The sequence below is a fragment of the Urocampus carinirostris genome, chromosome 19, assembly GCF_059441175.1.
Source record: "Urocampus carinirostris isolate Australia breed hairy pipefish chromosome 19, RoL_Ucar_1.0, whole genome shotgun sequence".
Lineage (NCBI taxonomy): Eukaryota > Metazoa > Chordata > Actinopteri > Syngnathiformes > Syngnathidae > Urocampus > Urocampus carinirostris.
In genome coordinates, this window is record NC_142367.1 from 19,367,599 (window position 1) to 19,382,333 (window position 14,735).

Sequence of the window (14,735 nt, forward strand, 5' to 3'; positions counted from 1 at the left end):
CAGTTATTATACATGCTTACACATATTTACGAAGAAAGACGGTACACCGAGAGAGTTTTCAAAGCTTTAATAATAATAATATAACTTTTATCCCAAACCGTGATTTTGAAAGGTACCAACACGCTCGTAGCATCACGCTCGCTATGTATCAAACGTGCCTGATAAGAAAAAGCATCCCGTGATTGTGAAATTCACAGTAGATCGTCTTCAACTTCCTCCTCATAACTATCGCCATCAAGGGCGTCTTCCTCATTATCGGAACGTACCTTAACTTTACAGTCAATGTATGCTTAAACTTAAAGGTTGCAGTCCTTCTTGGCGCACATTTTCTACTGGTCTTAATCTTGCCTTTTATACTCCAACGCCGCTGGTGGCCGTTAGAAAAATTCCATAAATTGGCCGCTTCGCTGAATAAGCCGCAGGGCTTAACATTTGGGAAAAAAGTAGCGGCTTATAGTCCGGAATTTACGGTAAACAAGAATGCTTTCAGTATATTTCCTTGGTTACATGAATGTTTATCTAATGTCAGAAATACAAATGCAGACCCTACAATCCTTTCAAGTCCAGTCCCGTTCAACTAATTAAATAATCCCGGCTATAGATTAAAATTCAGTGAGCTACCCCTGGCAAGGTAAACACGGAACAAGAACACGACAAGGGCACCAACACGAGAAGCCTGTCAGGGTCAATTAGGAGAAGACAATGGCCTTCTGGCTAAACACGAATCCCATGAAGCTGTTTCCCCCATGCGTGGTTGTCTGGCAACCACAAGGGCCCATTCAAAAATGGAATATTTTTGTTATAAACTTCATTTGAATAGTGCAGGGGCATCAATGAGTTCTCATTAAAACAGGTTCATGTGAGCATAATAACACAAGCTGGGGGCCACAAATGCTATAAAAAAATCTCACGGGGGCCGGACTCGTAAGTTTAAGAGAAAGAGAGAGGGAGAAAAAGACAGAGAAAGAGAGGGAGGGAAAGAGAGAGCGATAAACAGATAGGGAGAACAAGGGAGACAGAGTAACACTGAGAGAAAAAGAGAGCAGAATAGAGATATGAATGGAGAAGAAGGGGGAAATGAATAGAGAGAGAAAAAGAAAGTGATAAAAGAGAAAAATAGAATAAGAGAAGTGAAACGACAGAAAGAAAAAGAGTCAGCAGGAGAAAAAGAGACAAAGTGAGGTGAGAGAGAGAGAGAGAGAGAGAGAGAGAGAGAGAGAGAGGGGTCAAAAAAGGGAAAGAAAGAGGGTGAGAAAGAAAGAAAAATGGAAAGAAAGAGAATTAAAGTGAAGGGCAGCACGGTGGCGCAGTGGTTAGCGCTTGTGCGGCACAGTTCATGTCATGGGAACCTGTCGTGGGTTCAAATCCAGCTCCAGACTTCCTGTGCGGAGTTTGTATGTTCTCCCCGTGCTTGCGTGGGTTTCCTCCAGGCACTCCGGTTTCCTCCCACGTTCCAAAAACATGCATTTCAGGTGAATTGGCCGGTCCAAATTGTCCCTAGGTGTGAATGAGCGAATGCATTGTCTGTCCCTGTGTGCCCTGCGATTGGCTGGCAACCAGTTCAGGGTGTCTCCTGCCCACTGCCCGGAGATGGCTGGGATGGGCTCCAGCCCCCCCGCGACCCTAATGAGGATAAGCGGTACGGCTGATGAGATGAGATGAGAATTAAAGTGTTAATTAGAGAGAGAAAATAGAAAGAGAGCAAGAGAGAGAAAAAGAAAGAGTTAGAGAGTGAGAGAGAAATAGGGGTAAGGGAAAAAAGAGAGAGTGAACAGGAGAAAGAAAAAGAGGGAGAAATAAATAAAAAGAAGTGAGTGGGAGAGAAATTAAGAAATACTACCACAATTCTTTTGCAAGCGTTAACTGGCTTTGGTGGCATCTGGTAGAAATATTTAAAACTACAGCTCATTTTCCTCTTGCGCTTCTCTCACTGTTGTCTTGCGGGCCGGATTTAAACCATCGGTGGGCCTGATCTATCAATCACAGTTTGGTTTGGTCGCGTCAATCAGAAATAATCGTCAAAGATGGAATCAGTAGTGAGGACGGCAGAGGAAATAATAGGTACTGGCCTCCCGTCAATGCAAAGTATCGACATCGATCGAACTAGAAAACGGACACTAAAAATTATAGACGATCCCAGTCACCCTGCTCGCAGGTACTTTGATTACCTGCCGTCAGGTCGCCGTCTTCGCTCCATTGCGAGCAAGACGTCACGTCTTAAAGAGAGTTTTTACCCTTCCGCTATCTGTATGTTCAACGGGAATTGATTTAGGTTATCATGTATCGTGTTATTATGCCAACGGCGTTCCTCCAACCTATTCTACTCTAGTCTTGTTATTTACATATTCTTCTTTTAAACTATTCTATATAATTACCTTGTATTATACACTACAATATCTTTTTTACTCTATTCTTTTAAATCTATTATTTTATCATTATTGAGTGTTCGCGTGTCAAATGATTTCTTGTATATATCATGTTTAAGGTTTATACTGAATAAATAAATACACAGGGTTGGGTAGGGTTACTTTAACTCACGGGTGTCAAACAGGCGGCCCGCGGGCCAGATCAGGCCCACTAAAGGATTAAATCCGGCCCGCGAGACCACACTCAGAGAAGCACAAGAGAAAAACAAGCGGCAGGTTGAAATATGTCAACTTGATGTTGTCTCTTTCTCTCTCTCTTTTCCACCCCTTTTCTCCCACTCTCTGTCTCTGTGTCTTTCACTCTCTATGTCTCTCTTTTTCTCTTCCTTTGTTGCTCTTTGTCTCTTTTCTCTCTCTGTGTCTTTTCAACTTCTTTTGCTCTAACTTCCTTTTCTCCTTTTCTCTTTCTCTCTTCCTACCCTTTGCGCTTTATTTTCTCTTAAGATTTCTTTCTTCCTCTCCCTTTCTTTCCCCCCTCTCTCACGACTTCTCTTTTCTCTCTTTCTTTGTCCCGCCCTCCTTTTCCCTCCCTCTTTCTCTTATTTCTTTATCTCTGTCACGAGGACCGGACCAGAACCGAGGCAGGAGGCAGGAAGGAAGAACTCATCTGCGTTGACGATCAAAACTTTCATTTAGCAAAATAAAAGTCGTCCAAAACTCCGGGACAAAACAGAACAAAAACAGGCTTTTACTCAAAACGTGAAAACACAGGTTTCCTCCGACTCAAACAAAACAGGACAGAGCAAAACAGAACGGGAAATGCAGACAAAAAATGCAATGAGCCAGCACCCGTAAAACCCAAAACCCACCCTTAAGTAGCAGACGCGCAAATTAGCTGATTTACTACAGCCGGTGCCCAAGGGGCGGGGCCAGCCGGTCGCCACGGCGACCATACTGGACACGACAATCTCTCTTTTTCTTTCTCTTGAATCTACTAGTCCGGCCCCCGACAGAATGTTTGTTCTATCGTGTGGCCCCCGAGTTAAAATGAGTTTGACACCCCTGCTTTAAATTGATTACTTTCAATTACTTTTGGATTACTCCTATACCAAATATGCTAATAAAAGACAAAAGAAACTAAATAGGAATCAAATGATGACTCACAACACGTGGTAAGCTTTCTTCCTGGCTTTGATCTCTTCGATCTCCGGCAAAACGAACATCAAATGCGACAGAAACAAAATGAAAATAAATCCAAACAGCTTGCCAACATCATTTTTGCCGTTCCATGTATTCCGTTACTCCCCAAGCCTGCTTAAAATTTAGTCATTCTATTCATATTTAGTTTCTTTTGTCTTTTATTAGCATATTTGGTATTGGAGTAATCCAAAGGTAATTGAAAGTAATCCAGTTAAAGTAACCCTACCCAACCCTGTAAATACGATACAAAAAAATTTGTGTGAACGCTCAGACCCGTGGAACATTAGAGGGAACATTGATTAGGAGCATTCATTCGTTAGTAGGCGACATTGCACGGGCGTACCGACCTTTGCAGGTAAAGCATTTGATGTGGAAGTGATTGGACTGGACCCGGAGCACTTCCCCTTTGCAGAGCTCGCCGCATTTGACGCATCGGATGACCCTCTTGGGCGCGGGGGAGTGAGTATGAAGCACTACCAAGGGGAGGGAGAACACAAGGTGAGCTTTAAGATCAGAGTATCGCGATTTACGATTTCAGGGCCATCACCACCCTAAACAAGTGCGCAAAACTGTTCAAAATATATATCTGGCCGGCTGCATTGAAAAATGCGTACTCATATCTTATTTACTGGCATATTTCTCTAACCCACAGGTGTCACACAGGCGGCCCGCGGGTCGGATCGGGCCCGCTAAGGGATTGAATCCGGCCCGCGAGACAACATTTAGAGAAGCGCAAGAGAAAAACAAGCTGCAGGTTGAAATGTCAACTTGATGTTGCCAAAGCCAGGTGTCTCTCACAAAGACACTGTATTTGTGTTTCTGTATTTCTCTCTCTCTCTCTCTTTGTCTCTCTCTCTGTCTCACTCTCTCTCTCGCTCTTCATACCCTTTGCCCTCTCTCTCTCTCTTCATACCCTTTGCTCTCTCTCTCTCTCTTCATACCCTTTGCTCGCTCTCTCTCTCATCATACCCTTTGCTCTATCTCTCTCTCTCTCTCTTCATACCCTTTGCTCTATCTCTCTCTCTCTCTTCATACCCTTTGCTCTCTCTCTCTATTCATACCCTTTGCTCTCTCTCTCTCTCTCTCTCTTTCTCTTCATACCCTTTGCTCTCTCTCTCTCTCTCTCTGTCTCTCTCTCTCTCTCCCTCTTTGTCCCATCCTCTCTCCTTTTCCCTCCCTCATTCTCTCTCTCTCTCCCTCTTTGTCCCATCCTCTCTCCTTTTCCCTCCCTCTCTCTCTCTCTCCCTCTCTTTGTCCTGTCCTCTCTCCTTTTCCCTCCCTCTTTCTCTTATTTCTTCATCTCTTTTTCTTTCTCTTTAATCTACTAGTCCGGCCCCCCACAGAATGTTTGTTCTATCGTGTGGCACCCCTGCTCTAACCCTATCTTTTTGTCACTTTTTTCATTATCTACCTGCTCATCGGGGGCATTAGGGATTCAGTGTCTTGCCCAAGGACACTTCGACATCCACGGAGGAGCCGGGAATCGAAACTGCGACCTCTTGATCCCAAGACGAGCACTTTACCTTCTGAACGAGAGAGAGAGGCCCGACCCAAACCCGAACGTAAAGATTGACAATTTAGGCCTTGGGTCTGGATCTACTGAATATGTTCTAAACACCGTTTAGGCTGTTTTCCTTGAAAACATTGGAAAACAATTACAAATCTAATGGTCAGTGCGGGGAGGCTTATAAATACATACTGAAATGTGCTTTCCCTTTTGAGACTTAGCAGTTATGTCACCTTGCTGCATGTGCATGGGGCCCCATTTCTCTTTTTCTATCATGCCTGTCGCACTCCAAAGAGAGGATGCCTGCACAATCTAATCACAAGCCACTACAAAGGTCCTGCCTGTGAGTTGCAGGGGAAAGAATGTGAAACATTGACAGCTTCTCCCTCTCTGTTTCATTTTCAAACATTCCCTCTGTCCAAAAAGGCTGCCGGGAGATAATTATTTCTCGTTTAGATATCTCACAGGAACACAAAAGCCAATGCGACCGCGCGGCCTGGAGAAAGCTAATAAAATTGAGACGTCGGTATGCGGCCGGAGATCTAAACGAGAGGGGTTTGTTGCCACGGCGACAGGCACGTGCACGGTAACAAACAAGATTACGAGGACTTTCCAAAGGTTGAGGCTAACCGATTAGCCTATCCTGAGAGAGGGGCTTGGGCTGGACATTGTCAGCTTTGTGATGATTACCTCATGTCTTTTGTGTCTCTTGCACAACTTGTACTTTTTCATTTTCACGAAAGAACATTCCTCAATTCACATAAATGAATATTTTAAAATAATTATTTGTGTTATAAATCCTATCGTTCAAAAGTCAAGCGAGCGCTAACTCGAAAATAAGTGCTTTAAAGAAGTTAGCATACGTAGCGTCAACCAAACACGAGAACTAGCAAGAGGCGAGCTAGCATTAGAGCAGGGGTGTCAAACAACGCTCCGAGAAGCGCAAGAGAAAGACGAGCTGCAGGTTGAAATATGTCGACTTGATGTTGTCCAAGCCAGGTGCCTCTCACAAATATACTGTACTTGTATTTATTTTTCTCTCTCTCTTTTCCTTCTTATTTCTCTCATTCTCTGTCTCTCTCTCTTCTCCGATGCCTCATTCTCTGTGTCTCTCTTTTTCTCTTTCTTTGTTCCTCTTTGTCTCTTTCTCTCTCTGTGTCTTTTTACCTTCTTCTGCTCTCTCTTGCTTTTTTTCCTTTTATCCCGTTTCTATCTTCCTCTCACTTGCTTTCCCCTTCTCTCGTTCTCCCCTTAACTCTTTCTCTCTTTTCTCCCCTTCTCTTTTTATTTCTTTGTATTTCTTTCTTTCTCTATTTCTTTATTTTGTTTCTCACGTTCTCACTCTTTCTCTCTCCTTTGTTTTCTCTTTCTTTGTTCCTCTTTGTCTCTTCCTGTCTCTGTGTCTTTTTACCTTCTTTTGCTCTCTTGCTTTTTTCTTTTTCTCTATTTTTTCTCTACCTCTCACTTGCTTCCCGCTTTTCTCCTTCTCTTCTTCTGTTTTCACTCCTTCTCTCTTTCTATTTCTCTTTGGATTTCTTTCTTTCTCTGTCTTTCTTTCCCCCTCTCTCACTAGTTCTCTATTTATTTATTTATTTTTCTCTTTCTTTTTTTCCTCTTTGTCTCTTTCTCTGTGTGTCTTTTTACCTTATTTTGCTCTCTCTTGATTTTTTTTTCTTTTCTCCCATTTCTATCTTCCTCTCACTTGCTTTCCCCTTCTCTCTTTCTCTTTTTCTGTTTTCACTCCTTCTCTCTTTCTATTTCTCTTTGTATTTCTTTCTTTCTCTGTCTTTATTTCCCCCTCTCTCACTAGTTCTCTATTTATCTCTTTTGTTTCTCATGTTCTCTCCCTCTCTCTCCCTTGTTTTCTCTTTCTTTTTTCATTTGTCTATTTGTCTGTTCACAACTGTCCAATAGATGTCAAGTCATGTTTATTAGTATAGCCTTTAATCAAGGAGTATCAAAGAGCTGCATAGACCATTACAGACAACCGACTAACATTACACCATTCCCTGATCTAAAACCTACATGAGGGCAAGGAAAAACCCAAAACCTCAACATGATGGAAGACCAGCATTCTCAGAGCGAAGGCTCCAGACCGGAACATAGGGGGAAATTAAATCTTTCCTTTGAGTCTCTTGGATTTGAGATCTTAGATTTGAGATCAGCTAAATTTTTGAGTGGAAGAGAAAGACAGTAAAGCTTGTCATGTTAATTATGATACACGGTCACATTTGAGTTCACAAACGTATAATAAATACAGGGCATTGTGTATTATTTGACCACAAGATGTCTCTGTATTGTGTCATGCAACCGAAAATGAGTGCTATAAAGCACAACGATACAAACTAAGCGGGCTCAAAGTGAACTAAACGGCACACTTTTTCTTCTAGCTTTTTAGCAGTTTTTTTTGCATATATTAGCAACAAAACAGCAGCAGTTATGGCAATTATGTAAAACAAACGCACAATTATATAATATTTTTTTTGTTTATCATCTAAATAGGGGGTCTCAAATGTGGTGCTCCCTTAAGACAGTGGACAGTTCTGAAAATAGCTGACCAGGGCCCAGTTTTTAATAATTAACATCCTAATGACAGAGTAACAACATAGTAATAACATGATAAGTTGTTATTTTAGAAATTGAAATCACAAAATTTAAGTTGATGGGCTTCATGGACATAAATCTATCCAAGTAGTGATAATTATTTTTAAGCAATTAAGAGAATAGAATGATAATCTATACATCTAGTTGACACATTTATTTTTTTATCTTTATATTGATTTGTTTTACAGGAAATACAAAAAACTAAACTCCAATTTATGGGTTTGATAAAGCAACTGAGCGAAAAATTTGCATTTTCTTATTAGCTAGCTTTTTATCTAAGTAGCTAGCTATTTTGCAAGCTATCTAGATAGCTTTTTACATTTTTTTTTACATGCTACCTAAATTTTTACGTTTTTTCGAGTTATTAAGCTAAATTTAGGCCTCCTTTAGAGCTAGCTGTATAGCTTCGTTTTTAGTTTTCTATCCAGCTATTTAGATTGTGTTTTACTTTATTAGCTAGCTATCTAGCTCCTTTTTGGGTTTTCTTTTACCTGGTTATCTTTCTAGTAACTATCAAGCTACGTTTTTAGCTATTTACCCAACCATCTAGCTAAGTTGCTATTTTAGAAACCCATAAAACCGGGTGCCCTTAGCACAAATTAGTAACAAAAAGTAACTCTCGGCTTGGAAAAGGTGGGAAAGCCCTGCTCTTATCATGATTACCGATGTGATGCACCTGCGCCCGCTCCTTTGGCGCCAACGGCCTCGGACTTTGATTGGCTCCCTGTCACTATTTAAACCCACGTCTATCTGTCACCTGTTGTCAGTCCGTCTGCGAACCTCTTTTTACTCTTGGCAAGCTCTTCGACCCTGACTCCCAGCTGTTTTTTCGCCCGCCTGTTCCCTGGCTTTTTTTGATCCTGACCACGTTTTTGCTCTCCTGTCCCGGCAACAGACCCGTTTTTTTACGTTCCCGACACCACCATCGCTCGCCACGGAAGTCCCACTTCCGCGTTCGGCTCGACCTGCTTTCCGCGTCCAGCGATCACCGGATCGTGGTTGCAACCTTTCCTTACTTCTAATAAAACTGAGAGAAACGTAACGCAAGTGGGTCCTGTCTCCGTTCTGGTCCTGACAGCTCTAAATGATAAATGAATGATTTTTATCACTAGAAGGCACTACCGTAAATTCCGGACTATAAGCCGCTACTTTTTTTCCAAACTTTCACGCTCGAGTACAAAAGGTAAGATTTAGACTTAGCTTGTGCACATATTAAATTAGCGTAGACATACCCTCATCATGCAAATTTCAAAGAGAAAGGCACATGACGCAACTTTCAAGCTAAACGCAATCGAGCAGTCCGATATAGAAGGACACAGAGCTACCGCACGTAAAATCTACTTTGCGAGCGTGATGCTAGCGTGTTTTTGAAAAAGGGAGCGTGGCACGCCATCTATATGACAAAGTATCTATCCCATAATGAAGGGAAGACGATTTTGATGCACCAGTTATAAGGAGGGAGATGAGGACGGTTTACCGTGCTTACTACAAGTACGGTATGTTTTTTATATGTACTGTGTTGCGAGCGTAATGTTAGTAGCATTTTGCTACCCATCACAGGCACGGTTTGGGATGAAAGTTATAATATTATTATTAAAGCTTTGAAAACTCTCTCGGTGTACCGTCTTTCTTTGTATAATATGTATTTGCAACTGTATATTTTTGTAATGCATTTATTTTAGAAACTTATTCTGATATGTTTTGTAAGAGCAAATGAGAAAGAAGGGGCGGGGCAAACGCGGGCTGACGGGAAGTGGAGTAAAGGTGAGACGTGTTTGTGGACGCGGCCGACAATAGTGGATACATATTTTTCCCACCCTTACCTTTGGAAATATACACTTTTTTCCTTGGATTACTTTCAACGGGCACCCGGACTCTGGAGGTCTGCATTGAATATTAAGTACCGGTATCATTTTCCGCTCATTTTGCCAGCTGTGATTTTTGGACTGTATCGGGTATGGGTGACACTAACAAAGATGTTATATAATGAAATTGTGAATATGCTTGATTGCTATTAAGATTTTCGAGAAGGGTTGTTCAAACCTCACATTGTGTTTGCTGTTAAAAACGTCATATTGAAATATAACATTGTGAATGTGCTTAATTGCTGTTGAGATTGTCATGATTGTTTTCTGTTATTAGTGTCAATAAATTTGTTCAAACCAAAAATATCGTGTTTGTATTGCGTTATTTCAATGTGGGCGCATGCGGCTAATATACAGGTGCGGCTTGTGTATGTACAAAATCGGTTTTCCTCCCGGAATGTGGTGGGTGCGGCTTATAATCAGGTGCGCTCTATAGTCCGGAATTTACGGTCAATATTCCACACTGTCCCTTTAAACTCATGATTTATTTCTAGCAGTAACTGCTCCCTCTAGTGGTAAACCTTCAACTACAAGACAATGTGAAACAAAAACTCCCTGAATCGGATCCGCTGTCAAGTATTAGCAAACAGCCGATTTAGAAAGACGGCGAATGGAGAGAAACCCGAGCCGTTCACTCTATCGCGCGGGGAACCTATTTAAAGTATCACAATTCCTTTTTTTGTTGTCATGCTGCTGACTTAAGAAAATTCTTTCACAACGGAGTCGTCCATGAGGCATTGTTTTTTGTGGAACGGGGGAGTCAGCTCATGAGATTCTCCTGGAATGCCTCAGGTACGCATTCAGCAGTTTTTCAGTTCTGCCTCAAAAATAAGAAGCCCATGAAACGGGAGTATTTTCCTTTAGCCTCACAAGCTTTTTTTTTTCCTCCACTTTTGGCAACAGCTGTAAAATTTCCAGAACTTTTTCTCCTCCTGTAGTTGAAAATAACTCACTGTGGTTGAGGTTGATATTTAAAACAGCTGAAAAGGATAAACTGCTTCCCTCCCTTGTCTTCTTCAGTAAACATTGCAAGTTTTGTTGCCTTGTAACTCTTTAAGGTCGTTTTTTTCTGCTCTAAGGAGTCATTAGTAGTAATTACCTCATGAATAAACAGCAGAGAATATACCGAAAGATCCGAAACGTATTTAAAATAAGGAAGATTTCCCGACAAAATAAGTAAAGGGGACGCTACCTTCCTCTTTCATGGCGGCGATGGCGCGTCTTTCGGTATGGAGATTTCGGGCTGCAGTGAGTAAATCGAAGCGGGAAGGGGAACGTGCTGGACTATCAGAATGACACAAGGAAAAAGGGGAGGAGGGCTCGCCGACCGGGCGGGCCCGGGTTCGGAGCATGTGTGCGTGGGAATGTTCGTGCGCGTGCATCATCTGCTTACTTAGAAAAATCAACTTTTCGTGTGCTCGGCTTGCACGGTGCAGTGGTTCCTTGACTTAACTCATTCATAACCACATTTTGTTAAGAAGAATTTTTAGCTAGGAATTTTGGACAACCCTATGTTTACAGACTGATAGCAATAGTAGTCACGAACACCAATACAGAGATCCCAGTTTTCGAGGTTAATTGGGACCGGAACCACCAGCAAAAAGTGAAAATCCGGAAAGTAGTGTTGCACCTTTTTTGGGGGGCGCTCTTGATAAGAGCGAACTGACAGACAGAGAAAGAGACAGAGACAGGGACAGGGACAGAGGCAGAGGCAGGGACAGGGACAGAGAAAGGGACAGGGACAGAGACAGTGGCAGAGGCAAAGGCTGAGACAGAGAGAGACACAGAGACTGAGAGACAATGAGACATACATATTAACAGAGAAAGAGACAAAGAGAGATAGAGAGAGACAGAAAGAAACAGAGAGACAGTGAGAGAGAGAGAGAGAAAGAGAGAGAGAAGAACAAAGAAATCCCAGTACATATTTTAAATTACTTGATGTTTTTGGGCCCACCTGAGGGAAAGAGAGAAGGAGCTAGTAAAAAAAGAAACAAAGAGAGAGAGCGAGAGCGAGGGAGAGACAGACAGAGTAACACAGAGAGACATTGAGACATACATAGTAACAGAGAGAGAAAGACAGCGAGAGATGGAGAGAGAGAGACAGAAAGACAGCGAGAGAAAAAGAGACAGTGAGAGACAGTGAGAGAGAGAGAGAGAGAGACAGAGAGAGACACAGAGACTGAGAGACAATGAGACATACATATTAACAGAGAAAGAGACAAAGAGAGATAGAGAGAGACAGAAGGAAACAGAGAGACAGTGAGAGAGAGAGAGAGAAAGAGAGAGAGAAGAACAAAGAAATCCCAGTACATATTTTAAATTACTTGATGTTTTTGGGCCCACCTGAGGGAAAGAGAGAAGGAGCTAGTAAAAAAAGAAACAAAGAGAGAGAGCGAGAGCGAGGGAGAGACAGACAGAGTAACACAGAGAGACATTGAGACATACATAGTAACAGAGAGAGAAAGACAGCGAGAGATGGAGAGAGAGAGACAGAAAGACAGCGAGAGAAAAAGAGACAGTGAGAGACAGTGAGAGAGAGAGAGAGAGAGAGAGAGAGAGAGACAGAGAGAGACACAGAGACTGAGAGACAATGAGACATACATATTAACAGAGAAAGAGACAAAGAGAGATAGAGAGAGACAGAAGGAAACAGAGAGACAGTGAGAGAGAGAGAGAGAAAGAGAGAGAGAAGAACAAAGAAATCCCAGTACACATTTTAAATTACTTGATGTTTTTGGGCCCACCTGAGGGAAAGAGAGAAGGAGCTAGTAAAAAAAGAAACAAAGAGAGAGAGCGAGAGCGAGGGAGAGACAGACAGAGTAACACAGAGAGACATTGAGACATACATAGTAACAGAGAGAGAAAGACAGCGAGAGATGGAGAGAGAGAGACAGAAAGACAGCAAGAGAAAAAGAGACAGTGAGAGACAGTGAGAGAGAGAGAGAGAGAGAGAGAGACAGAGAGAGACACAGAGACTGAGAGACAATGAGACATACATATTAACAGAGAAAGAGACAAAGAGAGATAGAGAGAGACAGAAGGAAACAGAGAGACAGTGAGAGAGAGAGAGAGAAAGAGAGAGAGAAGAACAAAGAAATCCCAATACATATTTTAAATTACTTGATGTTTTTGGGCCCACCTGAGGGAAAGAGAGAAGGAGCTAGTAAAAAAAGAAACAAAGAGAGAGAGCGAGAGCGAGGGAGAGACAGACAGAGTAACACAGAGAGACATTGAGACATACATAGTAACAGAGAGAGAAAGACAGCGAGAGATGGAGAGAGAGAGACAGAAAGACAGCGAGAGAAAAAGAGACAGTGAGAGACAGTGAGAGAGAGAGAGAGAGAGAGAGAGAGAGAGAGAGAGAGACAGAGAGAGACACAGAGACTGAGAGACAATGAGACATACATATTAACAGAGAAAGAGACAAAGAGAGATAGAGAGAGACAGAAGGAAACAGAGAGACAGTGAGAGAGAGAGAGAGAAAGAGAGAGAGAAGAACAAAGAAATCCCAGTACATATTTTAAATTACTTGATGTTTTTGGGCCCACCTGAGGGAAAGAGAGAAGGAGCTAGTAAAAAAAGAAACAAAGAGAGAGAGCGAGAGCGAGGGAGAGACAGACAGAGTAACACAGAGAGACATTGAGACATACATAGTAACAGAGAGAGAAAGACAGCGAGAGATGGAGAGAGAGAGACAGAAAGACAGCGAGAGAAAAAGAGACAGTGAGAGACAGTGAGAGAGAGAGAGAGAGAGAGAGAGAGAGAGAGAGACAGAGACAGAGAGAGACAGAGAGAGACACAGAGACTGAGAGACAATGAGACATACATATTAACAGAGAAAGAGACAAAGAGAGATAGAGAGAGACAGAAGGAAACAGAGAGACAGTGAGAGAGAGAGAGAGAAAGAGAGAGAGAAGAACAAAGAAATCCCAGTACACATTTTAAATTACTTGATGTTTTTGGGCCCACCTGAGGGAAAGAGAGAAGGAGCTAGTAAAAAAAGAAACAAAGAGAGAGAGCGAGAGCGAGGGAGAGACAGACAGAGTAACACAGAGAGACATTGAGACATACATAGTAACAGAGAGAGAAAGACAAAGAGAGATGGAGAGAGAGAGACAGAAAGACAGCGAGAGAAAAAGAGACAGTGAGAGACAGTGAGAGAGAGAGAGAGAGAGAGAGAGAGAGAGACAGAGAGAGACACAGAGACTGAGAGACAATGAGACATACATATTAACAGAGAAAGAGACAAAGAGAGATAGAGAGAGACAGAAAGAAACAGAGAGACAGTGAGAGAGAGAGAGAAAGAGAGAAAGAGAGAGAAGAACAAAGAAATCCCAGTACACATTTTAAATTACTTGATGTTTTTGGGCCCACCTGAGGGAAAGAGAGAAGGAGCTAGTAAAAAAAGAAACAAAGAGAGAGAGCGAAAGAGAGGGAGAGAGAGAGAGCGAGGGAGAGAGAGAGACAGACAGAGTAACACAGAGAGACATTGAGACATACATAGTAACAGAGAGAGAAAGACAAAGAGAGATGGAGAGACAGTGAGAGAGAGAGAGAGAGAGAGAGAGAGAGACAGAGAGAGAGAGAGACAGAGAGAACTAATAAAACCCAGTACACATTTTAAATTAGTTGATGTTTTTGTGCCCACCTGAGGGAAAGAGAGAAAGAGTTAGTAGGAAAGAAAGAAAGAAAGAGAGAGAGAGGAAGAGAGAGAGAAAATAGAAAACAGTTTGATTTTAAAGGTATACCGAATTTTAAATTAGTCAATGTTATTTTGGGGGGCGGACTTCACAACTTACTGACTGAGACAGAGAGAGCAAGAGAGAGCAAGAGAGAGAGAGAGAGGGAGAAAGAGAGAGGGAAAGAGAAAGAGGAACAAATAAAACCCAGTACATATTTCAAAGTAGTTGATATTTTGGGGTGCACCAGAGGGAACGAGAGAAAGAGAGAGAGACAGAGAGAGAGAGAGAGTGGGAGAGGGAAAGAATAGAAAACAGTTTGATTTTAAAGGTATACCGAATTTTAAATAAGTCTATTTTTCTTTTGAGGGGGGCCCACCTTCATTAAAGCAACTTGACAATTTACCGACTGAGACAGAGAGAGTAAGAGAGAAAGAGAGAGAAAAAAATTGAAACCCAGTACATATTTTAGATTAATCAAATTATTTTTTTGTCGCATCTTGATCATGGGAGA

General features: G+C 42.0%; 1 protein-coding gene across 4 annotated transcripts in view; it reads right to left on the minus strand.

The window, feature by feature from the left end:
- The window catches only part of LOC148347619 (actin-binding LIM protein 1-like), a 34,716-nt gene that overhangs the window by 17,972 nt on the left and 2,009 nt on the right, over positions 1 to 14,735 (minus strand). For 3 of the 4 annotated variants that reach the window (XR_015847908.1, XR_015847906.1, XM_088323223.1), the window contains exon 2: positions 3,914 to 4,039. Coding sequence is in view for 1 of the 4 variants with exons in the window: in XM_088323223.1 (XP_088179349.1) it covers positions 3,914 to 4,039 (126 nt within the window). In the remaining 3 variants the exon portion in view is untranslated. Of the gene's footprint in view, positions 1 to 3,913; positions 4,040 to 10,734; positions 10,895 to 14,735 lie in introns of those variants that run through there. The other variant, XR_015847907.1, reaches the window with a different exon arrangement.